Consider the following 26,103-nt stretch of genomic DNA (forward strand, 5'->3'; position numbering starts at 1 on the left):
ATCCACGTCTCCCCAGGTCCTCCCATGTTCCTCCAAGGGACTATCTTTGCCCATCCGTGTCTTGCATATCACATCGCCTTGTATTCGTGCGGCTTACCTCCTCTCAAGAACAAGTTATTTTTTTAGAATATATATATATATACCTGCCTTTTCGACGGGAGGGTTCCTTTTCATGGGGACAGCTCTCTGGCACCACCAGCCCTGTGGAGCCATGGTTCATCTTTACATGTTCATGTTCGCCGTTATCGCGTCCCTTGTGCTTGCTGGCCCCGTCCCTGGGCTGGAGCAACACACTCGACTGTGGCAACCTAATTTCGATGGTTTTTGGATCAATATCTGCAATTACCTTCCCCACTCCGTCAAATCTTTCTGTTCACGCGACAGGGTTATGCAGTACTCAACTATATATACACCCTTTGGTCCCGCTAATGGCATTGTTGACACGCCCTTCGTGAATAGGTTTGTTGTCAGATATGCATCCGCCCAGCGGTGGCAGCCTTCTGCTATGGCTACTACCTGGCAGCTCCCGTATGTGCAGCCCAATTACCGTCGCCCTTTTACTTACTCGTAAGTTCCTTTGCAACAGTGGAGCAGTAAATATTTCCACGTTGCCACCGATGTGTCCGCAGCCTTATGTGTCGGATTCCACTTATTCCGAAGACTGTTTGGCAATGGTTCTGTACGTTCCAACTTCTCTAACAGATGTTAGTTGTATTCCTACGTTGGTGTGGTGAGATATTGGTCTCCATTGCACTCCTTGCTTTTCTGAAGCGCACGCAGGATTCACGGTGGCTCTTTCATGGTTGGCTCAGCTAGTAATCCCGGGCTTGATGGGTCAGCTTTGGCCCAAGCTACCGGTTCAATTGTTGCCGTCATACAGTATCGGCTTGGTGCTGTAAGTATCTCCTCAATATGAACCTTGAAAATATCTGACACGCCGCGTAGCTTGGATTTATTGCTCCTAATGGTGAAACCAATCTTGGTCTCAAAGATGTTGTCAATGGCCTCCAATTCTTACACCAAGTCCTTCCGAGCTTCGGAGGTGACAAGTCAAAAATAACTTTGGCGGGCCAGAGCAGTGGTGCGAATATGATCCGCGCACTTTTGGCTGTCCCCTCGGCACAGTCCCTTTTTCAGTCGGCAATCCTCCAATCCGACCCAATGGTTTGACTCATCTTCTCTCGTTTAGACGATCGAGCTCACCTGGTTACAGGATTACGGCTTTCTCTCTGTATCAAATCAGCAACAGTTACAGGACTACTTTGTTTCCCTGCTACCGTGCCAAGTTTCCGACATAGCGTGTTTGAATGCGTTGTCTGTTGACGAGATTGTCAACGGTATCGGCTTAAATCAGTTCTTCAATGCATCTCAGATCGTTGCTGCTGCCACGCAGATGGAGCCGATGCGTGTTGTGAACGATGGTTCTTTCATCACCTCCACGCTGGACTCATCCTCGCCTTTTCCTGCTGTATCTAAAACCATCCTCCTTTCGAATGTGAAGGACGAGGCGGGATATATTACTTACGGTAACTTGCCTAATCCTGTTCCTCAATCCGAGTACCAGGCTCTTGTGGACGCTTCCTTTGGAGAAAACCGATCCCAACTTCTCTTGAATATCCAGTCTTACGCAGTCCAGACATCCACCGTTTTCGACTACAGACCACAACTGGAAATGCTAGGAACCGACTCTGTCTTTCGTTGTGCTACATGGACATTTGCTCGAAACTGGGTGTCCCATGGCGGCACTGCCTACGTCGGGATGTATACCGTCGGTGCAAGCTACCCCGGCAACTCACAAGTCCCATATTGTTCGCAACCCGGCGTGGTCTGTCACCAGGACGATATCGAAATTGTCGTAAGCTATGATTAGTGGCCCCCATGATAACTGGTAATTGACCAAAGTTTTCGTAGTTCGGCACCGTCGAAAACCCTACCGCTGCCCAATCTGCATTGATCGCGGAGATGCAAGCTCGGTACAAGTCATTCATGTGCGATTGGGATCCGAACCCACCTGGTACTTCATACCCTGAGTGGCAAGCTGCTGGAACTTCCGACGTCAACGCTATCCTCTTCGGCAGCTCGGGAGAAGCTCCAATTGGTGCCTGCACTCCTGAACTCTGGGGTAGTAGCATTGAATATGACTATCAATTATTCGATATTTAGACCCTTTCCCGTGGACATTTACATTTCAATTATCCTAATCCTTAATCACTTCGCACTTCCTTGTGATCTTATTTTTTCTCATTCCCTCCGCCCCAAACTGTAGCGATAATGGTATGATCTTTGCTAGAACGCATGTACTCAGATTTGTACACCTATTTATTCAGTATACTTGCTACACCTATGAAAACAGTGAAATGGACATACACGATGAACGGCAAGCGCTTTACTCCCAGACAAGTACAATAATACATGGATCGCGGGCCTCATCAAATATATGTGACAAGATTGGGTATGAATTACACAAGTAATATCACAATTTCGTAGCAGTAGTCCCAGGCGCCTCAGAGACATCGACTGTGAAAATGTCGAAGTTGCGCTGCAAATTGATCTCCAAAAAAACCTGTGAAGGCTCAGGAAAGGGATGTTCGACATATTAGGACCACTTACCGTACCGTTCTGCTTCACAAGGACCCTGTGCAGCTGCCCCACTGGGCCACCACGCAACTCATCACCTTCGTATAGAAACATCGTCGCACTGGATACCGGGTCTTGATACAACCTGGGTCGGATAACCAATCGGCCAAAAGGCCTCTGAGACAACAGAATCAACTTTTCACGTTCCTCAGGTGTTTGGACATCACCTGGGAGCAACTGGCGCAGCGTTTCGAGGATGTAATACTGGGGAGGTGCGAGGTTGATGTTTCCTTTCTTGAATTCTGCGATTGCGACGCGGGGATGGAGAAAACAAGTCGACTGGACTTCTTCTCCGCCATCTGTCGTGGGGACCCTGCCTATACCCGTCCCGGAGGAATGCTCTTCTGAACAGGTCGGGAAGAACGAAATGAAGAACTGGGTGCGGAAGCGCCTGGCTTTAATCAACGAGGGTTATTTTGTCGACGCCGCGCACTTTTACCTTGAGGAGGTGAGCGGGGTAATCCATGTTGTGAAGGGACGAAGAGATTTCAAAGCTGGCACGCATTTGTGACGGAGAAGGAAAGCTTGAAAATCCAATTCCTGACGGTGGACTGCGCTTCTATCCCGCTCCAGATCAGACTTACTTAGAGCTTGGGGTGACGTGGGTGATGCAAGGAGGACTCCTGTTTCTTCAAATGTCTCGCGGATGGCAGTTATCGCCAAGGATGTATCGCGTCCGGTGTCAAAATTGCCACCAGGAAAGACCTTTCACGTCGTACGTATCAGTCAGGTACGAGGATCTGAGACTTAGTCTTACATGCATCCCTGCGAATGAGCGTGTCCGCGTGCTGCGCTGGACGAGCAAGACTTCGTTGCACTCGTTGACAAGAATCAAACTGGCAGACGGAATAAGGTTGTCGGACGCAACAGTAGACATGGCACAAAATTTTGGGATGAAACCGGCCGTCGATATGACAGACTGTGGTTTGATGGATGAAACCCAGACGAGAAGTCGTGAATTACCAGTGATTCTGTCTCCGAGAGTTAGCCTTTCATTGATCTCTGTGCCGATACAACTTGGGACCCGCACCTGGAGCGACGTAACAAAGGAAACAGTATCGTGTACGTCGGCACTCGGTACATCCGCAATCGGGGTACGCCCAAGCTGCGACAGCCCGCTCAACCCCTAGATAGTCACACGTGACCTTGATAAGTCAGTTTCCTTCTCTTTTGTTATTACACTCGCGCACTTACAGTCACCGGGTCTCAGGCTGTAGGTATTGCAGGCCTTGAAATGTCATCGGAAGTTCTCGTTACCACTCATGAAACTCCTGTCACTAGTACTGTTGCTACGTCCTCCTTGGAGGTTCGCCACTCTCTTGGTATCGAAAGCTAATCATGATGACATGTAGACAGACTACTTATGACGGCTTGAACGCGGCGGAGGAGACTTGGATTCACTTGTCATTCTCGTGGGCTGGAAAGACCTTCAGCCTCGACTTGGCGGAGTCAGACAGGTACGTCCAGTACTCCATCCGCTTCTGACGCAGCAGCTGAATTTGTCCAATTGGCACAATGTTGTACGAGTCAGGGTTTACGACTTGAAGGCTGCACTTCTAAGTCTTACCAATGTTCCACCTGAGAGACAAAAAATTCTCGGACTCGTAAGGGGAAAGCTTCCTTCGGATGAGGGGAGAATGTTCGTCAACCCGCTACATCTAATGCAAGCGCTTATGTTCTTCGACCGTTAGTTCGGACCTCAGGATCACTCCCGGAAAGAACTTCATTTTAGTTGGAACATCCCACCTGGAGACGAAATCAAAGACCCCTCCCGTAAGTTGCGACATCGTACCGCAGAAACGACACTCTGATATTGGTCAGAACTGGAATCCCTGCCTGACGTAGTGAACGACCTAGATGTCGACGTCACAGGAAAACCCTCAAGCTGCAGCGAGGTATAGAAATGACCCAAGAAACCATCGCAAAGTTCGAGAAGCAACGTCGAAACTCCAAATCGAATCTAATAAACCCTTTGCGCGAAGGAAAGCGATTACTTGTACTCGACCTTGACTACAGTAAGTGCGAAGCCGTCTCACACGCACGGTCTATCGTTGATTGACCACGCTTCCTGAGCAGCTATTCTCGATACCAAACCTCTTACCTCAGGCTCGCTACCTCCTGCAGAGTGCGCTCGCCCTGGCTTACATGAGTTTCTGGAGGACCATATACCCATATTACGATATATGCATCTGGTAACTGCTGCCCTACACGAAAAAAAAATTCTCAACGAAAGCTTTACCAGGTCCCAGACTACTTGGGTATGGTTGGAGGCAAAACTGGTAGAACTCGGGATGATTGGTTCCACAAGGGCATACGAGGTCAGTGCAAACCACTTCGTGAACCCCTTTGTGACTTCACAGCTCCCTAGATATCATTCGGTGACTAGCATGCACTTGGTCTCCGATTTATGAAAATGACAACGATCTCAGTCCTCGATAAGACGTGCATGTTCACCGTCTTCACCGAGCGTAATGGGCAACCATACACTCATCACGTGAAACCTCTGCAGATCATCTGGAATAAATTCCCTCAGTTGTGTGTCTCTTTTCTATGCTACCGATCGCGGGATGTTTGACATTCTGCGTTTTCGATGCAGCAGCGCAAAGAACACCATCCATGTAGACGATCTGGTAAGTCTGAAAAGGAATGAATTCCTATAACTACCCATTGTCAAATGCAGAGCAGAAATTTCGCCCTTAACCCCGACGAAGGCCTGAAAATTCACGCGTTCAAGCATGCACACATGGAGCAAGCTCAAGCAGACAGGGAACTCGAGAAACTTGCACGCTATATGGTTCACATTGCGTCCATCGATGACTTCCGAACGGTCAATCACAAGGTAATGTCTCATCAGTGTAAGCAGTGGTATTAGTCACTTGACTCGGCCCCAGGACTGGAAGCGTACGCTGCGAAACCTCGCGAGGCCTTGACGGCGTTTACCTTGATAGAACGCCGCCAGGACGTTTCTATGACGCCTTTCAGTGCTTGACAACTAAATACTAGGGGAATAGAATATCTTAGATGCTTTGGTTCATTCACTCTGTACGTATATCTATCGACATTCAATACTCGGTCGCCATGCATTGCTCCGGACGCAGATGCAGACTGTTTGCGTTAGTGGTCAAGGCGGCGTTATCATTGCTTTACTAGAGTTTTTAGGGTGCCAAGGTTATCGGCTACTAGGCCGTGTCGAAAGAAGATCATCCGAGCAGTACCAGGTGGCGTTTCGGAGATTTGCAAAGAGAGCGTCATCGTCGACAACTAAGTTACCGGGACTCGCGATCGGAAACGCGCCACCGCGGCCTTGGCATCTCCCTGCTGTGCGGGGGACTCATTTCTGATTCATTCTATGGTAAACGGCGAGCTGAAGGAGCACAGCACGGTTTGTTACACTTGGAACCTCGATTTAAAAAAATGCATCATTATAGGTGGTCATTTGGTCAACAAATCAGGGTCTCTGCATGTCGGACGGTGAGGCTACTAATCCTTTACCCAGCTATCCAAGGCCGTGCAGTGCGCACCAAGAAACCCTAGGACAAAGACTGGCATGGAGACTTGACCGGTTCTCGGCACCCTGTGCAAACCGGAGGGAGAAATTTGAGAATCGCACCGCTTTCCACTAGTAACTGTTGTTTCCGCGGGCAAGTGCGACACCAATCGGAGGGGTGAATCTGCATGAACATTCCTTATACTCGAAACATGAAGTGTTATGACCAGTTTCACGTACACTGCAAATGACGGAAACCATCAAAGGCATGCATAACCCACATACTAGGAGGCGGCAGAAGGGCGGCCTGACCATACAGCTCGCCGTCACGGATTCCCTGGCGCAGATGCTATCTGGTGCGGTGGTACGTTCACACGGAACAATAGTCTGTCTTTCTACCCGTTACTGGGATGAACTTTTTAGGTACATAACTTTCCCCAACTACTACCGACGTTGCTACGTTCTTTCATTTGTTTCTTACAAACCACTTTCTAGTTTAATCAGATCGCTAGCAACTGAATCGAAAGTATCGAGAGATGAAGGCGCTAAAAGAAATAGCGCGTCAACAAGTTTGTAGGGCAGCTTCGATAAATAGATTTACCTGGGCATTTCGTGTGAAGGGACGTGTCGTTCTCGTGAAGGGGGGTGAGCGTGTCTGAGGCAGAATCATACTGCCAAGTTCCAGAGGTGGCTACTGGAGACTCAGATTCGTGCAGGGAGCCGTTCCACACATCATACCAGACAACACCTGTTCTCGCGAGACACCAAGATAAACCTGGGCTTGGGTGGTCTCGATGGACGAAAATGCCCGCGAAAGGAGGGTAAAGGTCTTCTGTCTGAATGAGTCTGCAATAGCAACTCAACAACCAGTTGTTTGCTAATTGCCCACTGGTAACGTACCCACAAACTGCGTTACCAAGTTCGTGATGAGGTTCGCCAAGGTATCATTAGCAGATTCTGATTGCTGTGTCAAGCTACACATGACTTCGGCGTGTGTGTAGACTTGAGTATATTCCCGTTCCGATGCTGATGCTACCAGGCTCCCGAGGGCCCTTGTGAGGGGGTGAAAACGCAAGTTCTCAGGCAGGCGTGCCACGGCAAGTTGGGCAAGCGTGCTTAGGATAGTGTGAGATGCTGCTAAGACCTACGGAAAATAACATACAGGTTATCCAGTATCAGGTAGGTCAGGGTCAGGGGCACGATTAACAGCAATCGAGAAGGACTCCGCGGGCTCTGTCCCTGGCAATTCATAGCGCATATCCCGAGACCAAATTTGTTGTGTGGGTCTCACCTTCAAGTCCATGGTCTCAGAATAAAGTGCAAGTGCTGAGAAGTCACGCTGGATTGCTAGTTCGTAGACATTGGGAAATGCCTTGTTGGTAAGTGTCCATGGTAGGGACCGCTAATGGCGGAGAGGGTGTCCTCTCGGCGGGTGGATCAAATGATCCGTCAAGTACAGCGTCTCTGACCTGGTCTTGTATTTCGGTAGTGCTGGTGGGTGGAGGCGTCGGTGGACCTTGGGTCATTTCGATGAGGCTACAACGATCGCAGTGTCCGAGCGTTAAATTAGGAGACCTGCTGCTGACGTAAACACGGCCCTCTTACTTCTTGAGCCAACTGAGCTACTACTAAATTCACACCGGTTACTGCAGGCGACAATGGAGGACTTTGAGGAAGAAATCGAGTCTGTGCTGTACATCGCCAGGGAAATCTCAGGTTGCTACCACTCGTACAGTGTAAGGCACGACTCAATCGCTTCTTCCAGTGTACAAGATTCCACCTCTCAGAGTCAACGAAGGCCATCGGGCGAATGATTGGGGGGATCTCGCGAATCCACTCTGGAAGGGTAGACTGCGTATCATAGAAACGAAGAAGAATGCGACATTGAAATTTGAAGACAGTCAGACCGGTACGCTCACCAGTTTCGGACACGTCCGCGGTGATCAATTGATTTATGCGCTGCCCTTGCTACAGGCGAATGTGTGTGAGGCCGATTGCTTCGCGCCAAGGGACTAATAGTGGCGTAGTATTTGCACAGGCCCAGTACGACCCTTTGAAACCGTCGGTGGAAGCGGTCCTCGATTCATCTCGTTACTTCATAGTTAGGGTCGAAGACGCGGGAAAGAAAGCATACATCGGGATGGGTTTTGCGGAGCGCACAGATAGTTTCGACTTCAGTGCGTGTTTTCTTCACACATTTCCCGTGTATTGGTCATGAATGCGATCGCTCGCTTCAGATGTGGCATTGCAAGATTACACCAAGTAAGTGTCCACGCGCGTCTTTTTACGATCAGTCGCGTTTAGGGCTTGGCTGGCGTCGGCAGGCGATACAAAGCAGCCTTAAATCCACCAAGCCCAACATCGGAAACACCGTCGCCTCACGTATCCCTGGGGCCGAAACGGGATTACTCGTTGAAAGAGGGACAGACTTTTTCGATATCCATCCCTGGCAAGAGCCGAAAACACGGCACCGGTACCAATCTTTTGTCGTCGGGTTCCACGATGTCCGGGAACGGTGGTGGTATCCCACTGCTACCGCCCCCGCCTAGTGGACGACAGAAGTGATGCCGAGGGGTCAGAACAATCTCGGTTGTTTTGTGTTCAATGAATGGCATACTCCCAAGCACACATAGACTGTATAACAATTGAGTTATGGTTGCCTTGTCAGCAATCAACAGTCAACGTCAAATCTACGTTCAGAGTGTGGCCGACTGCCATGGCCTAGTGCTATTGGGTGAACTCGGTCGGGATATTTCAAAATATCCTCGTGGCAGGTTTGCAGGCGTTGGACCAAGTGTGTCTCGCTGACAAAGCTATTCCCACACTTTGTCATACTAGTCTTCGTCATTCCTGTTATTAATAGACCTACGCACTCCGAGTTTTCTCGCTGTTCCCGTCCCACTCATTACCACTGTTCGTCCCTTTCGGAATGTTGTCGAGACTTGGAACGAGCGCAGCTGCCAACACAGCTCTTAAGCGTTCTCCGAAACTAGCCGTTGCTGTACGTAGAACATTCGTACAGCCCTCTGGTGCGGAGAGGGCGAATGTAGTCGATGTGCCTCCCTCTTTCAAGAATGTGGGACACTTTACTCCCCGTGCTGGTGCGTCATCGCCCGGCTGTTCCTTGAGGTATTGAACCGCTTTTCCAGACATGCTTGGTTTCAAACTGGATGCTTCGGTTCATGAGAAGTCGGCAACTCAGAAGACACGTCCCATCTACCTGGATATGCAGGTATGTGGGCAGACATTTATGTGAGGCTGTGCATACTGATCGCAAGCAAGGCAACGACTCCTGTGGATCCGCGGGTTTTGGATGCGATGCTACCATATCTCACAGACCAGTTCGGTAATCCTCACAGTCGCACTCATGCATACGGGTGGGAGGCAGAGCAAGCAATCGAAGTTGCTCGTCAAGTAACGTCTTTTTTTCATTACCCATTATCCCTTTGCCTCACCTCTTGTTCCAGCACGTTGCAGCTCTCATTGGCGCAGAAGCCAAGGATATTGTCTTTACCTCCGGTGCGACCGAGAGCAACAACATGATCATAAAAGGCGTGGCTCGTTTCAACCAAGATAAGAAGAGGCATATTATTACCGTGCAAACGGTTTGTCACTCTTGTACTCCCGAGTGTGTCATTTCTCACTTGTGGTCATCAGGAACACAAATGTGTACTCGACTCATGCCGAAAACTGAGCGAAGAAGGATTCGAAATCACTTATCTTCCAGTGGAATCAAATGGTCTCGTTAACCTGGAAGCTCTCGATTCCGCCATCCGACCGGACACAGCTCTGGTTTCTATTATGCTGGTCAACAACGAAACAGGCGTTATACAACCGATGAAGGATATCGGCGCGATTGTCCGAAAGCATCGCGGCGTGTATCTACACACCGATGCAGCCCAAGCAGTTGGGAAAATACCCATCGATGTTAATGAAGCTAACATTGACGTGATGAGTATCTCCGGGCATAAGTTATACGGTCCAAAGGGTGTCGGCGCAGCTTATGTCCGAAGGAGACCAAGAGTCCGGTTAGATCCGATATTGAGTGGTGGTGGGCAAGAGCGTGGTCTGCGGAGTGGTACTCTCCCGACGGCCCTTGCAGTTGGGATGGGGGAGGCCGCACGGATATCTAAGTCGGAGATGGCGGTGAGTATCGGTTCATATGGCTCATATGATGATATTTGTGCATCTATATTGAGTGTAACCGAGTGGCAATCCCCCCAGCGAAAAAGTCTCGGGGGCTGCCAGCTTGGTGATGACAAGGGTGCAGGGGTACTGAATATGGCGATGTTCGCGTCGGATCTTTATCAGACCTGTGTACTTACTTGCTGCTTTGCAGAGGGATCATGCAAGAATAAAGCAACTTTCAGAACGCCTGCTCAGTGGTATACATTCTCAAGTTGACCATGTTATTCGCAACGGCGATCCAAATGGATATCCAGGCTGCGTCAACTTGTCCTTCGCATACGTTGAAGGAGAGAGCCTGCTTATGGCCTTGAAGGTGATTGACTCCCGTGCTTTATAGCCGTACTTGCTTTGCTCATGCTCTTGCAGGACATTGCGCTGTCATCTGGTAGTGCCTGTACGTCAGCGTCGTTGGAGCCCTCGTATGTGCTTCGTGCACTGGGTAAGTGTAGTATCTTCAACTGCGTTCTTTTACCAATCCTTCAATCAGGTGCTGCCGAGGATATGGCACATTCTTCATTACGGTTTGGCATCGGGCGCTTCACCACAGAGGCTGAAGTTGATTTCGTCGTACAAAATATCGTGCGAGTCGTTCAACGTCTTCGTGATATGAGGTACGTCGATACCTGCATTTGCTTTTCTTCCAAGCCTGACAAATTTACCAGTCCGCTTTGGGAGATGGTTCAAGAGGGGATTGACATCAATTCTATCAACTGGTCGCAGCACTGAGCTATTTTATACTTGGCGGTTTTTAAGCACGTATTTCCATCAGTGTATACTCTGTTCGGTTCGGTTTGTACCAATATCAATATGTGTCATGAGGACAGTGCGGTGCACGGGGTCCCCGTGCAGAGGGCGCACGGGCCATTTACAGCCAACGCATTCAGACTCCGCTAAAACTTCACCCTTCCACTTTCTACCACCATGGCTAGACGGTTGTATCTTGGCAGTACGAATGACTTTAATCATTGCTTTTCCGTTTTGACTAATGTTTTGAATGCATAGGACTTCCACCCGACACTCGTGCGGAGGATGTCGCAAAATTTTTCGACGGTTACGGTCGCATCGTCGATTGCAGGGTCATGACTGGTTTATCTTTTACTTCTTCGTACTTTTACTTTTTTTGTCTCAACGGTTGTCAACTAGGTTTCGGCTTCGTTGAATTTGAGAGTTCAAAGGTTGTTCCTCATACTTTGTCACGTTGTTCGGGAAATTCACCCTTTACAGGATGCTGAGGATGCTGTTCATCACTTCAACGGCAAATCGTTCATGGGAGCGAAGTACGTTAACTATCTGGACGGCTCTTCAATACTAACTCGTCTGTAGTATTGTTGTGGAGTTTGCTAAAGAAGGCCGTCCCCGTAGGGATCCCTACGAAAATGATCGCAACCATGGGTATAACAATGGGAACCGACGTGATGCCCCTCTAACCCAACGTAGCAGTGTTCGTTCTCGCAGACCCCCTGGCGTGCGGCTCATTGTCTCAGGTATATCGCGCGATACTAGCTGGCAGGTAGGTTTTGATGACTTCAAGCGACCATTGTCCGGGTGTCATCTCTATTTAAATGACTCCGCGGCATTATCACCAGTGGTTTTAATAACGATGGTGAAATCTGACAACCGTTATTAGGATTTGAAAGATTTCGGGCGTGAGGCTGGCAGCGTCTCCTTCGCTGACATTGACCGTGACCTCGCGGGCCAAGGGTTAGTACAACCGGCTGTTCGGCGCAAAATTGCTTTTCATCCGATGGACAGGGTTCTGGAATATCTTTCGCGTGATGATGCCGACCGCGCCGTCAAGGATTTGGACGGAAAGGATCTCCGAGGAAGGCCTGTGCGGGTTGCGTACGACGAATCGGTATGCTTCAAATAGTATTCTTGATGATTATTCTGAATGCTGTGTTATAGCGCGGCGGTGCTGACAATTACAGGCGAGATGATCGTCGCGACGATCGTTACAGGGAGGAACGTCACTACCGAGACGAAAGGTCCTCATACAGACGGGAACGGTCAAAATCACCTCCTCGCCGTGTTGAAGATGATCGTCGCCCCAGGTCTCCACCTCCGGGCAGGAGGGATTATGATGAGAGAAAACCTGCAGGGTACGATGATTACCGGCGGGGAGGCTATGATGATGATCGCAGAGCCCCTGATTATTATGACCGCCGCAGGGACGATCTTGACAGGCGGCGCGAAGAACGCTCCAGGCGCGATGATAAGGACGATCGGTACGACGATAGGTCGGCGAGGCATACCAATGGCGATGGCGGTTGGGTGCGTTGACAGGGGAAATGGTCGTGTAGTCGTGGTCAATGGGCCGAGCGGCGGTCGCTTTCGTAATGGTCTCCCGATCTCTTTTAAGGACATGGTCACCTCGAGCTTTGGATTTGCCGTATGTTGGGGCGAACGGGAACTGTACTTGTCTTAATGGTCGAAACCCCTTGGTCCGCTTTGTCGCGTCATGAGGATGAGGTCGCTATCTCCGGAATTTGGACCTTAATGGTGGCGCCGAGAATGAGTTCCACAAGCGCTGGTGTTCCTTCCATGGTCATTAAACAAATGGGACCTGGTCGCAGGCGGAATTTCAGAACCACTACTATAGTCGCGCATACAGCGGTGGCTTCACAAGCGAGCGATCGACACTGCAACAATGCCTGGCAGTCACCACAGCCAACCCCTTGCTTAGGGTACGTGTTCTTACGAACGATATATCGGGCGACTGATAATAAATGGGATGGTTATACTGCACTGATTGTCACTGTTCTGTACTATTTACTGTAACAAATACATCTGACCCATTTTCGATACCATACCAACCTAAGTCATGCCTGTCGTCGCACAATTCAACAAACCCGTCTTCCATAGATAGCCAAATTTCAACCATATTTCGACTCACTGAACGCGGCAATTTCAAGGTTTTCATCAGCTGAAGTCTGAAGATTGCCACCTTCGTGGTTGGCAAGGTCTTAAGTGGAGTTGGTTTGCCTAGCATGGCTCTGCTCCCCAGGACGTGTAAGGCATCGGTAAACATTTACATCTTCGAAGGATGGTCACAGGACAGAACAAGCAATAGATGTTGATTGCCTACTTATGAGTGATTTGCTGAGTTTGGTGTCGTCCCCTCCTCCTGGCAACCGTTCCGAGGGTCTTCCATGTTCTACGCATTCACCTTAATTACTAAACGTTTGGAGCTATTTATATCACCCACTGTTACACAATGCAGTCCATTGAGGATGAGCGCAACGTATTTCTTCCTCGTTTCCAGATAAATTCCGGGATATGAAGGAAAGATAGAATAGTTCACTATCCGCCCTCTCCCTCCCGCATATCTAAGTCCACATGATGGCCAGGTCAACAGGTGAAAACACACATCCAATACACGTACCGCAGTGCCATCTAGTGCAAGTAAAGTCGGTATCTTTGCGATGGCGAATTGCCGAGAATGTCGAGCAAACCTGCCGTCTTGAAAGGGACCCGTCGAAAAAATATGAAGGGAATGAATAATAAGCATACTTTCGGTGAGAGGGTTCCCAGCCAAGTTCAACGACTCGAGTCTGGGATACCATTGTGCCAGTCTATCTATATCTTGCCAATCATTGAGTCGATTTTCGGACAACGCAAGACTTCGGACACTTTGCAACGGTGAGCATTCTTGACCGAGTGGAGGAATTGTACAGATGCCATTGCGCGACAGAACCAGACGTCGCAATCTGACCTGTCATTAACAACTAGGGGAGGTCCATGTTGCAAGAACTCACGCAACAAACTCTGATAGAGAAGGGACTACGCTTGCCCAGTCATTGAGTTCGTTGATATCAAAATTCAGATCATGAATGGGAGGGGCAGGTTTTGGCGATTTTGGCGATAACGAAGTGAGGCGATTATAGCCTAGCTCCGCGACTCGTAAGGCCGACATAAAACACACCACCTCTCTGAACTCGGCCCACGTGATCAGTGTATCATTCAACTGAAGCTCCGCAACATGCTCGAAAGCCGTGGCAAGGAGCCCGCTACCAAGTGGTAGGAAGCGGTTTTGACTTTCCCCTCCTTGTGTCAGATGGTTATTCAACGGAGTAATGAGAACCTACTTGAGGATCAATCTCTCCAGGCACGGGAGTTCGACGGTGATAGCAGCTACAACATTCCAACTAGGCAAAAGATTTTTGGACAGATCAAGCCCCCGGACATCTACAGGCATTGGTCAGGATAGTGATTATGTGTGACTATGGTCAAGCACGTTACTTGGGCAAGAACGACGAATTTGACCAGGTGTGTCCATGAACGCCACCTTTTCGTTATCGAGACTCACCTCTCGAAGGCGATCTAGATCACGAAGTTTGCTTCGAACTTTGTCGAATCCAACTGCCTCGACTTCGATGGCACCATTCGAAGATCCAAGGATGATTTTTTCGCTGCCTGAGGCGTCGTGTGTTTCGTCGATGTATTTAGCGGAAAGGGCAGCTAGGAACGTGCAACCAAAGTTTAATGATTTCGACGGCCGTATGAAAGATCCAGCATTGGGCACACTTTGACGGGAATTGCTGAACGGGTCATTACCGATGAAAATGATACGATGATCTCTTACAGGCATGTAAAGTATCGGCGGCCATCCTTCACGCCGTCGTGTTTGCCGCGGTTGGGATCATCCCATTCGACACCATACCAGATGCCCGGGGTACCGTCAACAGGACCGACGTACTTGATGGTACCCAAATGTCCCGAAGCAGCGTGGAATCTTGTTCCTACCGGAACTGGACCTTGTAGTTCCATGACTATGGTGGACTACACACTCCAATTCCAGGACTAGATATGCAAGTAATAGTAGGTACTACCTTACCGAGTCCTTACATAATACAGACATTCTGCTACCTGAGCGCCGAGCACTCCACTCGGAACTTGCCAAGCTTGTCGGGTTGCCGCTTCCGCCATGCTAGCAATTGCAAGGATGTCCAACCACAGGGTCACAACGGCTATTACGAGGACTTGTGCAATTGTTTCACATATGTCTACAAGTGCAACATCTTCCCTTGACCAGGTTTGCCGCCCAGCTACGTTGCCTCAGATTCACCTGACTCCTTCCCAGCCAGTACTCTTCCAGTCCAATGGTTACACTCGAACATTCGTGCTAAACAGGGCCAAAAAGCTCAATACTCTAAATACCGCCACGGTGGATACACTCCGACACCAGGTCGATGTGAGGAACCACCAAACAAAATTGCAGTCCCTCATGAGCTGAATTGCTGTAGCTGTGGTCAAAGTCCGACCTTTGTCAAATCATTATCGGAACTGGCTCAGGCCGCGCCTTCTGTGCGGGGGGAGATGTTACGTGTATGTGATCATGCCATGGCAGTACCTATTAATTCACATCATGCCCAGCTGTTCTACGCGATGCTCTAGATGCAGGGACACGACCAAAAGCATTGGATTTTTTTAGGAAAGAGTGAGTGTGCTCGGTTTTTGTGCCATGCGCTCCTCATGCACTGCTAGGTTTGAACTGGTTTACGTCCTGTCACAACTACCTAAGCCATATGTGGCTGTCTTGGACGGCATTACCAGTCCGTTTCTGTTTTCGAACTCGATTCTACGTTATTGACATCCCCACGAGTGGGTGGAGGCGTAGGTCTTTCCATAAACGCACCTTTCAGGGTAGCGACAGAGAAGACTGTGTTTGCTATGCCAGAAACAAAAATAGGCTTTTTCCCGGATGTAGGAGCAAGCTACTTCCTGCCGAGGTTGGAGGGTGAAGTGGGCACATATCTTGCTTTGACGTCAGAAACTCTCGTTGGGAGAGAAGTCTTGTGCGTATTTCGGGCTTGAGTTCGTCCATCTACTTACGAGTTCTGCAGTGAGCACGGTCTTGCCACGCACTATATCACATCACGATCAGTTCCAAGCCTGCTTGCACACCTGGCCGCACTTGAGAACCCAAGTTTCTCGCAAATTAACCGCACTATCGAAGAGCTGCATATCGAACGTCAACCAAACGAGGCACATAGTAAACTGACCGGCAACGTTCGCGAGGCGTTGGATGCTGCGTTCTGTCACGATACCGTGGAAGAGATCATACAAAGCTTGGAGGCCTCCACCGAGGCTCCTGACACGCGCGTTCGGTTATGGGCCAAACAAACTTTGGAGACTTTGCACATGCGCAGTCCCACCAGCCTCAAAGTTACCCTCTCAGCTCAAAGACGGGGGAGGGAAATGTCCTTGTTGGAAGCATTGCAAATGGAAATTGGAATTGCCGCAGCATATTGTGTGAGTCACCGCTGACAATGTGCTCGACGTACAAACCTTCATTGCAACAACTCCACAGAGTGATGCAAGTCAGGATTTCTGCACTGGCATTACCGCAGCTTTGATCGACAAAATTCAAGGTCGGCCAGCGTGGTCCCCTGACAATGTCAGTGACGTCTCCTCCGAGACCGTACACCGGTTTTTCTCCGAGCAATCGCCCTATCGATCCTTGGCACACAAGTTATCGGTGGACAACCTCCCGGGTCGGAATTTTGACTTCATGACTTACAGTCTGCCATCCGAATCGGAGTTGTTAGACTCGATTCAACCAGCCTGCAAGAAAGGGCCCGTGACTATCCCTGACCTGCTGTACAGTCTGGATAGTATATGCAAACGTAAATTCGGCATCGCGGAGAAGATTCTAGACATAGTGCATCGTAAATGCCACGTTACTACCAGCAATGGAACGGCCACCGCCACTTGGAAGGGGGAATGATGCTGATACCATCGCGGTGGCTAAGGGATAAAATACCTGTGAACTTTAGTACTGTTGGCGCTGGTCGACTATGTACAGCGTAATTGATGCGTTTTGGTGCCGCGCGGCTAAAAATGTCCGTGTGTATAGAGACATTTGCTAGTCGTCTGTCCAAGGCTTACTTTCGCGATTGCGTCGAGCTATTTGCTGTACGAGGCGCTGGTGTCTGAACCTTGTTTTTTTTTACCATCCTCCCGTCCGTAGCGTGCTAGCTGAAGAAAAACTTATCGGCGGCGCAGCCCCTACGTCTGATTACGCAGCTAGGAGCACGGCCATGAACGCAGCCTGAACTCGATGGGTCATTAACATTTGCGGTTGCAACCTTGTTCTTGTTCTTGTTCTCAGATAGTCGCTGCTGACGTGTCGACACCGACTGCGAGGGTTCACAACTTGATGATACGATCTTGAGTGATCGAGCGCCCCGAGTCGCGCCTCATCCTCATCGACAGTGCCTCCGAAACTGCTGACGAGCTGATGCGAAGCCCATGCCGTCAGCGCCTCAGAGCCCACGCGTACAGTCGGCGTCGTAACTTACAGGATACCTGTTTGAGGTCCAAGTCAGCCAGTACTTGGGGAATGCCGCACCAATGCTGTGTCTAGTATCTACCCGAGATGACTCGACCACTCGAGTCCATGCTGAATGGGTTTTGGATTTTGGAGAACTCAGCCGACGCCGGGTGTTATAACTCTCGCACAGCTGCGGCGGTGACGAAGAGCCGCTTGGATTGAAGAGTGCGGCTGCTGATCACATGGGCGGCGGTCAAACTAAGTTACAGTTACTAGTACTAGCACTGCTTTGACATTTGCTGCGTGTGGCATGTCCATGCACAGCATACAGGGTGCTGAAACTGGGCGGGATAGCGTTCGCGTGGTGTTTCAGTGAGCAATGGGGGTGGATAGAAGCCATACCACCTTTCAAATCAAGTGGACCGCGCTGATCTATCACTTGGCTAGGCTAGGATTTACTATATACGATGATCACTACATCAAAGGCAGTCATCCTAGCGATGAACCGCGTAGACCAAGGTACGCCATTGACCAGGTACTTGGAAACGTGGTCGGTACCTGAGAGGTCGGCGATCCATTCATGACTCAACTCCAAAACCGCGGTCGAGTCAATTCGTAATCATGCACCGAGTATCTGCTAACGTGCGGTACGGCTGATCAATAATGAGTGATCGAAAATAACAATGCGCATCGGAAACAGGCAAGGTGGGTCCGAATCAGATCTTGCGGAGACGATGCAACGGAGGAAAACCCAGTGATGCCGCCCAAGTAATAGCAGGATGCAGTAGCTCCGGTAGTCCCAGCCACTGCAACTATGTGACTAGGTTGCCCTGTTGACAGCATGTATCATACACTGCACACAGGATATAAGAGCACCTCATCGTCAGTGGACAGACCATCCTCACTTCACTTGACTCACCATGTATCCTATAGACCTTCTACCATCGCCTATTCACCTAGTCAACGACGCCTTCTGGCTGCTGCGGTCCTTTCAAGCCACCCGAAGGGCATCGCCAGAAGTTCAGCCCAGCCCCAATGACTTCGACGTTAACATCCGAACGGATACAGGATTCTTGCCAGCGTCTCCATTACCAATGCTGCAAGGTCCCTATGATGTATGGGAAACCGCGCTTGCGAATGCACAAGGGGGTGCTCAAGCTCGGCGAAACTCTATTTGGCGCGCCAGAGGAGGTGCTTGCAGCCGGAGAGTCCTGGCGACAACGGATACGATCGGTAAGTAAAACCCCTACTCACCAACAATACATTGCTCATGACCTTGCCAGATGCCAATCCTTCCCACGAACATATTGATGGGGGACTCGATGCTTCTACGCAGAGCGCATCAGGTTCTAGCTTTCCTCGTCCACTTTTACGTACACTCCATCCCGTCCGATTCCGCGACCGGATCGATCGTCGTTCCACGTTCGCTTGTGGCACCCCTCATGGCTGTCTCAGAAGCCTTGGAGATAGCGCCGGTGCTCACATATTCCGACACTGTCCTCTGGAATTGGGAGCTCATTGACCCCGAACTCCCCGCAACGTTCGAGAACATGCGGTTCGGACGGATTCTTTTTGGTGGATCGGATGCAGAGCGCAACTTCTATCATGGTTCAGCTCGCACAGAACTGGTTGGGGTGGAAATTCTGCATATCATTCATGAGTATCACAACCTACCCAACGTTACCGATCTGTCGTCGGTCCGCAAGATAAACAGGCTGCTGGAGCGCCTGGCTGCTTGCATCGAGGACATCAGCTCTAGCATCCAAGCAATGCGGGAGGAAGTAGATCCACTGGCGTTCTACTGGGAAGCGCGTCCCTGGTGGAATGGTAGCGGAAGCGGGCCGGATGCACCTGTCTGGATTTACGAGGGGGTCGGAGATACGTCCAAACTAGATCTGAGCGGTCCGTCTGCGGGACAAAGTAGTGTCATGCACGCGATCGACCTCTTCCTGGATATCGATCACAAACTTCAACAACGGAGGTACCCTGCCCCATCAAGGGAGAACAAGAGGGCCGATCATGGATTCATGGCAAGGATGCGACGGTATATGCCGGGGAAGCATAGGAAGTATTTGGAATGGATAGCCAAGTCCCCGAGGCCACTCAGGAGTGTCGCTCAGGATACGCCTGTTATCCGAGAGCACTATAACGCAGCGGTCGCTGCGCTGAGGAAGCTGAGGGACCTTCACATACGAGTTGCATGCCTCTACGTCGTAACGATGTCGCATACCCGGCCACCTCCTAGTTGCCCGGTGGCAGCGGTTTTACGAAGGATGGAGAGAGAAGCAGCAAGACAAGGACCGGCAACAGGTACTGGTGGGAACGAGCTCTCGGTCCTGTTGAAGGCCGGTCGTGATGCAACTACGCGAGCGGTTCTGAGGGCGAACTAACGCCTGCGATGAAGAAAAGACAGCTATATAAATTATTATTGCGTCCTCTCAAGTATTTATGAAGCTCACCCGTGTAGCGATAGTGACCATATAGTTTACTTACAGATTTACAGTTATTACACAGTTGTAGCAGCCAAGTTCTCCACTTGATCCCCACAAAATGATAATAGAACGTACATACGTACAAACAAACCCCCTTTCGTGCCAGGTGGTCGCGTTGCAGTGTGTCACGACAATCCAAGCAATATGGTACAACTTACTTCGGGCATTTGCAGCAGACTCAGCGAGGCGACCCCGGCAGAGATCGATGAGATTGGCGGGGGATACACCGTCCAGCTGGTCTCAATCAAGAAAGTCGCCGCGACCTCGGCCGCAGCTCCTGCCATTGACCGTTACCGAATCATCATGTCGGACGGCGTTCACTTCATCCAGGCAATGCTCGCAACGCAGTTGAATGAGCTGGTTGCTAACGAAGAGATCGTCAAAAACACTGTCGTTATTATCGACAGGCTGACCTGCAACGTCCTTGGGGACAAGAGGTACGCCCGTTGATGCGTACTCGTGGCTCACGTTCTCACGCGTCTTCAGGCTTATCATTGTCCTCGACCTCCATGTCGTGTCCAGGGACGAAGAGAAAATTGGTAACCCAACTGCTGCACCATCTCTAGCTCAGCCGCAAGCCGCTTCTGAGGCGGGAACCGCTGTGTCCGCACCAGCCCACCAGGCTTCGCATTCTGCTGTAAATGAACCTAGGCCCGTTCAACCTGGTCCTGCAACAAGCAACAGACCAGGGAGATCCATATTTCCCATAGAGGGTCTTAGCCCCTATCAAAACAACTGGACCATCAAGGCCCGTGTCACACAGAAAACCGAAATCCGGACCTGGGTCAATCAACGTGGAGAAGGAAAACTATTCGGCGTCACTTTAATGGACGAGTCTGGTGAAATCCGTGCGACCGCTTTCAATGCAGTCGTGGACATGCTTTACAACAAGTTGGAAGAAGGAAAAGTATACTACATCTCCAAAGCCCGTGTCAATTTGGCGAAGAAGAAATTCTCTAACGTCCAAAACGAATACGAACTAAACCTCGAAAGGAACACAGAGGTGGAGGAGGTAAGTGGTTTGCAGTTACACCATACCATCAACCAAAAATTGCTTTCGTCCAGTGTCTGGAACCAAGCAGCGTACCCACGGTCAAGTATAACTTTATCCCCCTTGCCCAGCTAGAACAATTGCCGACGGATTCCATTTGTGGTAGGTATCCCATGTATTGGCGTAGAGGCGTGCCAACCATCGTGCACAGATGTCATTTGTGTAGTGAAGGAGGTAGGCAAATTGGAGGAGTTGACGTCCAAAACCAACCGAACGGTAGTCTCCTCATGACATTCGTAGCTATGTCTGACTTCTCGCTCAGTTCATAAAGCGCGATCTGATTGTCGTCGACAAGTCTCAATATGCTGTTAAGCTTACTCTGTGGGGAAAGCAGGCGGAAACTTTCGCAGCGGATGACCTTCCTGTCATCGCGTTCAAGGGTGTCAAGGTCGGAGACTTCGGAGGTAGGGTCGGTTTTACAGCCTTCTCTAAACGCTTTTCTCATAAAACCAAGGCAAGTCGTTGTCGATGCTAAGTTCCAGCGTCATGACCATCTCTCCGGACATCGAAGAGGCCCACCTCTTACGCGGATGGTATGATGGAATTGGAGCAGAGAAGACATTCCAATCATACTCTAATATGTCGTCTGGGGGCGGTTCCTCTATGGGCTTCAACCGTAAAGAAATACGGTCCCTGGTCGACATTAAAAAGTCCCAAATCGCTGACAAGGCGGAGTTCTTCTCAACTCGAGCTACGGTAATGCATGTGAAGAGCGAGAATATCGCGTATCCTGCCTGTCCAAGTTGCGGCAAGAAGGTAACTGAGGTGAATGAACGCTGGAGCTGCGAAAAGTGTGATAAAACCCACGAGCGACCTGAATACCGGTAAATGGTCGTCTTTTGTTGTTTCTAGGTGTTTTAACATGTTCCAGGTACATACTCTCGATGGCCGTGTCTGATTGGTCAGGACAAGCGTGGTTGCAGGGCTTTAACGACGCAGGATTGGCCGTTCTTGAAAAGACTGCAGATGAAATCATGGAAATGAAGGTGTGCATCTTTTCAGGTGGTGTATGCCTGCCTTCTCATATTCTGTAGGAACGGGACGAATCCGAATATAACGCATACATAGCACAAGTCACGGGAAAGACTTACAACTTCAGCTGTCGTGCCAAGCTAGATACTTATAATGTAAGTGGCTCGGCATTCCTGGCGAGGGTGAGGTGCTCAGCGATTTCAGGATCAAACCCGGGTGAGATATGGCATCGCGAAAGTCAGCCCACTGGACCACTACGAAGAAGCAAAATATCTTCGTGATCTCCTTCTGACGTCTCCTTGGGGCCAAGGTGCTTAAAATGTAGCGTGTTTGCTCTGATGTAAATTAGTAGTTGCGATTTTCTTGAATCATAAGACTGCTCATTGCATAATATCTTTATGGAAGCGACATTAAGGGGGATCTAAAGGATAATGATATACAGTCCTGAAGACTTGCCAGACAACAGTCAGACCCCCGACAAGCTTCTCCCAACTTCTCTGTGCAGTAGGAATAAGGTCAGGTGGTAAGGGCCAATTGAATGGGAGCACGTTGACCGGCAACAAAGAACTCCCTCTAGAATCTAACGAGGGATCAGAAGGCTCGGGAGCCCCCTTGACAAGTGTCGGTGTATTTCGTTCGACTGGTCGTGAGGAAGGTGGTATGACGGTACCATCATAAGATACAACATGAATCGGCGTTACTGCCTGCGCTGACGAAGTCGTAGGCGTGGGAGAAGGATGACCTGAAGACGGGCCCTGCGATGTAAAGATGGTAGTCGTGACGAAAACTGTCTCAGTGATAGGTGTTGGGAATTGCTGCCAAGCTGAGTTGGACTGCGTTGCGAGTAAGTCGAATGATTGTCGCATCAGCCTAAATTCCGAGCCTAGGTTGGACAGGAGCATAAAGAGAATGACGACGGGCAGAATGCCTAACGCTAGGACGAATTTTCTAAGATGGAAGCGGCCCGTACCAACTCGGGAAGCGCCAGAGTGTAGAACCAAGGTCACTTTGGGACAGAAGAATTCTTCCAGGGAGTAATGAAGCAACCGGTAGCCTTCAGGCGTCTGACGATGGTATGCGAAATTCGAATCCAGCGAGTCAATATCTGAAAGAGAGTTAGCATACATGGTTGCAATCTGGATCCTCGTTAGGTGCGTACAGGTAACGGAGTCTATTGTGACGTCCATCCTTCCGATTGGTAGTGTGAAAGTAGGTACCAAGATATTCACGCGTGACTTGTCTATGACTTGAGCTTTCCCTTTTGTCATATGTGTCGTGAACTTTTGGTCTGCGTGCGGCTTCACGACATAATCCACGAGAAGACGACCGCCTTGCTCGCCAACTTGACACCTAACCCAGGTAATCCAGTCACTCCGATGGTTTTCGGTGAGGGTGTTCCCGAAGTCGATAGTTGGAGTTGCTTCCTTCTTCCCCTGCAAGCGGTTCTCGAAACGTATCGGGACATCGTCAACGCTGACGCTGACAATCTCGACATCAATCTCAGGATGGTCAGCAGCGTCGGTGGATCGTGTACCGGAGGACGTGGTGGAACCCGCTTCCCGTGCGAGACCGAATTCCAGCCAGTCAGAATCTCCATCAGGTGGTGCGTGGACGCACAGGCGCACAGCATGTGCGTTGGGGAGTTTAGAATTTCCCAAACATAGTGGTGTTACCGTGATGTCGACAGCAGGTATCATCAAAGGTCCATTGCGTTGCCTTCTCATCAACATGGCTTGCGGGTGAACAGCAGACGACGAGCGAGCCACAAGTTCTTTAGGTCCAATGGATGTCCTAGGGCGAGGCGACAGCCGGGAGCTGTCTAGTGAAAGTTCTGTTCTATTACTCCTGGGGACCGATAGTTGCACTATCGGACGTAGCGCTATCCGTCCACCGTCGGAACCACACCTGGTAATGCTGTTGCGTTGCAACACAGTGCGCCGGGTCTGGGCATCTCGCAAATCTCCGGCGATGTTGTAGACCTCAACGGTAGCATTATCGGTTTCGTTGCGGATGATTGTTGAGGTTGACTCAGAATCCGCTGCCAGCACGGAAAAACGCGGCAGGACAATGGGAACAGTAGCCTCGTCCTCTGAACTCGAACTAAAGTTCGGTCTGTGTTCATTCACGCTGCGAGAGGGCGTTTTCGGTACAACCAGGATAGTCCCAGAGATAGTAAATGCAAAGACGTTCTTGGCTGGTGGGATGATCTCATTCATGTTGATGTGAATAGTGATAGGAACGGCGGGCGGACGAGGAGGTTGTGCATTGGATGAGGCGCGGCTGCGTCCCTCGGACGTCAGCGGAACAGAACTGATGGAAGACAAGGTCACGGAAGGTGTCAAGGACGTAGGTGACCCTTCGAATGAATAATCCGGCAGCTGGTCCGCTGGCAAGGGAGCACGAAGCAAAGAGGACATAGAGGAAGAAGAACTGGATCTGACAGCCATTGATGGGGCGTGCAACATTCCGGATGAAGATGGAAAATCGAGCGAGGGCTGCCTTGATACCGGTGTAGAGGGGGGACCGACGTCGAAACCTGTATATCCAACACCTCCTGAAACTGACCACTTCGCTTCTTCACCAGGGGCCCAAACGACATCCGAACCTGGAGCATTGAGACCAACATCCATTCCCAACATTGTGGCGACCCCGGGGAACCACACGCCCTTACATGTCCCCTTGTACTCGACCTTCATTAAAATGCCTTCCCTTTCACTCTGGGGATCTTGGGCTTTTCCCAAAACGAAAACGGACGTCTCGCCCTTGGCTTCCTTGACTCCTACACGCCTCCTGCTATCCCCGTTGACCGTGAGTGTCTTAGTGGGTGGTGCCCATCGGACTCGAAGACGGTCGGTAGAAGGAAATGTGCCCCGGACAATAATACCTCCAGAGGCACCTTCTGCATACGAGGAATCGGATGATTCGTCATCTGCAATATTACCGTAAGAGCCACTGCGGGATGCGCGCGTTGTCGTTCGAGTGACATGAGGCTCAGAGGTCAACTCCCAAGAGCCGGGGTCTTCCTCTGCCGAGGATAGTGACGCCATGGAGGCAGACATATTTGTAGTGCTCGCAGGGAATATTCGCAACTTAACGTTATTGGAGAGACAGCGAGGCAGAGGCAATGAAATCTGTTCAACACGATGAGACGCTTGTTTATCTTCAAGTGGATATATAGTACGTACCAGAAACGGTGCTTGAGGGGGGCGTGATGTGAATGGGACGAAAAGGTCGATGGCAGCCATGAAATGCATGTTACTTCTTTCACTGACGGAACCTCGCCGCATCTTTACAGCCGAGAATGTGGAGACGCGTAGTGCACTGTCGTCACCGACGAAGCGAGGAGGGAAATCTTTTGGAAGGATATATGAGATATTGTATCCGCTAACTATGATGTGTCCAGTGTATCTGTCGTCTAGGGGGGGGCTTGAGGTACTGGTAGAGGTTGAGGATGACGAGCGGCTGGAATGCACGGAGGTGGTCGAGACAGACACGCCGAACAAAGAGAGATAGGATTTTGAGGACCGGGCGGGCAGGTTGAGGGCTCGCGCGGCGTTGTTCAGCATTGGAAATGCTGAGCTGGAGAAGTTGTACGGAGTGGAATTAGCGTCAAGAGGATGAACTTGAGCGGACAACAGCTTGAGGTTTTCCTCTACGGCGATGGCTCAGAAAGATTGTACAAGAAGGAAGAAGATACGCACCAGCGAAGAGCGGTATAGTTGAGCCGGAAGAGACGCTAGTCCATAGGGATGGACAACTGTTGCTCGTTTGATCAAGACAAGGAAAAAAGGAGACACAGTGGGATATTTACCTTGAGATACATCCTGATGGACGCTCCATCCTCACCGTGTCTTGCCTTGCCTTCGATCGCAAGACGCGTGACGACATTGAGTTTAGGCTGATGGGTTGTGGTGACTTGGGAGGAGCCGGTGGTCGAGAGCGGAGGACTCGAAGCACGCGTGTGACGCGATGAATGCATCGTGCAAGAGGGATTTCCAGGTTT

General features: G+C 50.2%; 13 protein-coding genes across 13 annotated transcripts; 8 read left to right on the forward strand and 5 right to left on the reverse strand.

The window, feature by feature from the left end:
• Positions 1 to 358: 358 nt before the first annotated feature.
• Positions 359 to 2,302, forward strand: F5J12DRAFT_960188 (alpha beta-hydrolase). The gene is made up of 6 exons (XM_051749926.1): positions 359 to 532; positions 573 to 730; positions 781 to 895; positions 946 to 1,164; positions 1,214 to 1,855; positions 1,912 to 2,302. The coding sequence occupies exons 1-6, from the start codon at positions 389 to 391 to the stop codon at positions 2,161 to 2,163; spliced, it is 1,530 nt and encodes a 509-aa protein (XP_051603602.1). The 5' UTR covers positions 359 to 388; the 3' UTR covers positions 2,164 to 2,302.
• F5J12DRAFT_385363 (NUDIX domain-containing protein) lies at positions 2,303 to 3,791 on the reverse strand. Its single transcript, XM_051739156.1, has 5 exons — positions 3,666 to 3,791; positions 3,395 to 3,608; positions 3,077 to 3,342; positions 2,611 to 3,028; positions 2,303 to 2,563 (listed from the first exon to the last, which is right to left on the reverse strand). The coding sequence occupies exons 2-5, from the start codon at positions 3,512 to 3,514 to the stop codon at positions 2,474 to 2,476; spliced, it is 894 nt and encodes a 297-aa protein (XP_051603603.1). The 5' UTR covers positions 3,515 to 3,608; positions 3,666 to 3,791; the 3' UTR covers positions 2,303 to 2,473.
• Positions 3,792 to 3,975: 184 nt separating this feature from the next.
• Positions 3,976 to 5,567, forward strand: F5J12DRAFT_903518 (HAD-like domain-containing protein; the record flags this gene model as incomplete). Its single annotated transcript, XM_051748411.1, has 11 exons — positions 3,976 to 4,094; positions 4,169 to 4,276; positions 4,329 to 4,414; positions 4,459 to 4,532; positions 4,565 to 4,652; positions 4,714 to 4,829; positions 4,887 to 4,959; positions 5,067 to 5,172; positions 5,234 to 5,267; positions 5,318 to 5,476; positions 5,529 to 5,567. The coding sequence occupies 11 exons, from the start codon at positions 3,976 to 3,978 to the stop codon at positions 5,565 to 5,567; spliced, it is 1,002 nt and encodes a 333-aa protein (XP_051603604.1).
• A 552-nt stretch (positions 5,568 to 6,119) lies between these two features.
• On the reverse strand, positions 6,120 to 6,744 carry F5J12DRAFT_806217 (uncharacterized protein). The gene is made up of 2 exons (XM_051744596.1): positions 6,365 to 6,744; positions 6,120 to 6,308 (listed from the first exon to the last, which is right to left on the reverse strand). Exons 1-2 carry the CDS (start codon positions 6,437 to 6,439, stop codon positions 6,168 to 6,170), a joined length of 216 nt encoding a protein of 71 aa, XP_051603605.1. The 5' UTR covers positions 6,440 to 6,744; the 3' UTR covers positions 6,120 to 6,167.
• F5J12DRAFT_806224 (uncharacterized protein) lies at positions 6,286 to 7,695 on the reverse strand. The gene is made up of 5 exons (XM_051744597.1): positions 7,287 to 7,695; positions 7,025 to 7,239; positions 6,863 to 6,970; positions 6,726 to 6,815; positions 6,286 to 6,669 (listed from the first exon to the last, which is right to left on the reverse strand). The coding sequence occupies exons 1-5, from the start codon at positions 7,373 to 7,375 to the stop codon at positions 6,602 to 6,604; spliced, it is 570 nt and encodes a 189-aa protein (XP_051603606.1). The 5' UTR covers positions 7,376 to 7,695; the 3' UTR covers positions 6,286 to 6,601.
• A 23-nt stretch (positions 7,696 to 7,718) lies between these two features.
• F5J12DRAFT_806230 (uncharacterized protein) lies at positions 7,719 to 8,995 on the forward strand. Its single transcript, XM_051744598.1, has 5 exons — positions 7,719 to 7,840; positions 7,890 to 8,032; positions 8,145 to 8,301; positions 8,362 to 8,386; positions 8,449 to 8,995. The coding sequence occupies exons 1-5, from the start codon at positions 7,783 to 7,785 to the stop codon at positions 8,687 to 8,689; spliced, it is 624 nt and encodes a 207-aa protein (XP_051603607.1). The 5' UTR covers positions 7,719 to 7,782; the 3' UTR covers positions 8,690 to 8,995.
• On the forward strand, positions 8,996 to 11,132 carry F5J12DRAFT_806234 (pyridoxal phosphate-dependent transferase). Its single transcript, XM_051744599.1, has 9 exons — positions 8,996 to 9,225; positions 9,274 to 9,356; positions 9,407 to 9,538; positions 9,592 to 9,729; positions 9,782 to 10,270; positions 10,464 to 10,625; positions 10,679 to 10,751; positions 10,800 to 10,923; positions 10,975 to 11,132. The coding sequence occupies exons 1-9, from the start codon at positions 9,054 to 9,056 to the stop codon at positions 11,036 to 11,038; spliced, it is 1,437 nt and encodes a 478-aa protein (XP_051603608.1). The 5' UTR covers positions 8,996 to 9,053; the 3' UTR covers positions 11,039 to 11,132.
• A 66-nt stretch (positions 11,133 to 11,198) lies between these two features.
• F5J12DRAFT_806243 (uncharacterized protein) lies at positions 11,199 to 12,616 on the forward strand. Its single transcript, XM_051744600.1, has 9 exons — positions 11,199 to 11,258; positions 11,315 to 11,398; positions 11,456 to 11,487; positions 11,537 to 11,589; positions 11,636 to 11,704; positions 11,750 to 11,822; positions 11,940 to 12,013; positions 12,065 to 12,167; positions 12,218 to 12,616. The coding sequence occupies exons 1-9, from the start codon at positions 11,234 to 11,236 to the stop codon at positions 12,590 to 12,592; spliced, it is 888 nt and encodes a 295-aa protein (XP_051603609.1). The 5' UTR covers positions 11,199 to 11,233; the 3' UTR covers positions 12,593 to 12,616.
• Positions 12,617 to 13,064: 448 nt separating this feature from the next.
• F5J12DRAFT_919222 (uncharacterized protein) lies at positions 13,065 to 15,136 on the reverse strand (the record flags this gene model as incomplete). Its single annotated transcript, XM_051749240.1, has 9 exons — positions 14,895 to 15,136; positions 14,552 to 14,835; positions 14,398 to 14,497; positions 14,068 to 14,346; positions 13,695 to 14,019; positions 13,518 to 13,638; positions 13,398 to 13,466; positions 13,320 to 13,346; positions 13,065 to 13,294 (listed from the first exon to the last, which is right to left on the reverse strand). Exons 1-9 carry the CDS (start codon positions 15,077 to 15,079, stop codon positions 13,065 to 13,067), a joined length of 1,620 nt encoding a protein of 539 aa, XP_051603610.1. The 5' UTR covers positions 15,080 to 15,136.
• A 41-nt stretch (positions 15,137 to 15,177) lies between these two features.
• F5J12DRAFT_806267 (ClpP/crotonase-like domain-containing protein) lies at positions 15,178 to 17,223 on the forward strand. The gene is made up of 8 exons (XM_051744601.1): positions 15,178 to 15,344; positions 15,393 to 15,503; positions 15,556 to 15,637; positions 15,686 to 15,749; positions 15,797 to 15,864; positions 15,915 to 16,107; positions 16,156 to 16,564; positions 16,623 to 17,223. The coding sequence occupies exons 1-8, from the start codon at positions 15,237 to 15,239 to the stop codon at positions 17,037 to 17,039; spliced, it is 1,452 nt and encodes a 483-aa protein (XP_051603611.1). The 5' UTR covers positions 15,178 to 15,236; the 3' UTR covers positions 17,040 to 17,223.
• A 1,231-nt stretch (positions 17,224 to 18,454) lies between these two features.
• Positions 18,455 to 20,176, forward strand: F5J12DRAFT_806283 (Indoleamine 2,3-dioxygenase). The gene is made up of 4 exons (XM_051744602.1): positions 18,455 to 18,700; positions 18,732 to 18,818; positions 18,869 to 19,978; positions 20,045 to 20,176. Exons 1-3 carry the CDS (start codon positions 18,506 to 18,508, stop codon positions 19,973 to 19,975), a joined length of 1,389 nt encoding a protein of 462 aa, XP_051603612.1. The 5' UTR covers positions 18,455 to 18,505; the 3' UTR covers positions 19,976 to 19,978; positions 20,045 to 20,176.
• Positions 20,177 to 22,474, forward strand: F5J12DRAFT_806286 (uncharacterized protein). Its single transcript, XM_051744603.1, has 9 exons — positions 20,177 to 20,514; positions 20,564 to 21,089; positions 21,143 to 21,230; positions 21,280 to 21,344; positions 21,391 to 21,532; positions 21,583 to 21,952; positions 22,000 to 22,114; positions 22,163 to 22,255; positions 22,305 to 22,474. The coding sequence occupies exons 1-9, from the start codon at positions 20,222 to 20,224 to the stop codon at positions 22,416 to 22,418; spliced, it is 1,806 nt and encodes a 601-aa protein (XP_051603613.1). The 5' UTR covers positions 20,177 to 20,221; the 3' UTR covers positions 22,419 to 22,474.
• On the reverse strand, positions 22,475 to 26,079 carry F5J12DRAFT_763443 (uncharacterized protein; the record flags this gene model as incomplete). The annotated part of the gene is made up of 5 exons (XM_051742153.1): positions 22,475 to 23,205; positions 23,260 to 25,231; positions 25,286 to 25,752; positions 25,802 to 25,857; positions 25,898 to 26,079. The coding sequence occupies 5 exons, from the start codon at positions 26,077 to 26,079 to the stop codon at positions 22,511 to 22,513; spliced, it is 3,372 nt and encodes a 1,123-aa protein (XP_051603614.1). The 3' UTR covers positions 22,475 to 22,510.
• Positions 26,080 to 26,103: the final 24 nt, after the last annotated feature.

Source organism: Pisolithus orientalis (assembly GCF_024613125.1).
Source record: "Pisolithus orientalis strain OTSU chromosome Unknown F5J12scaffold_4, whole genome shotgun sequence".
Classification (NCBI taxonomy): domain Eukaryota; kingdom Fungi; phylum Basidiomycota; class Agaricomycetes; order Boletales; family Pisolithaceae; genus Pisolithus; species Pisolithus orientalis.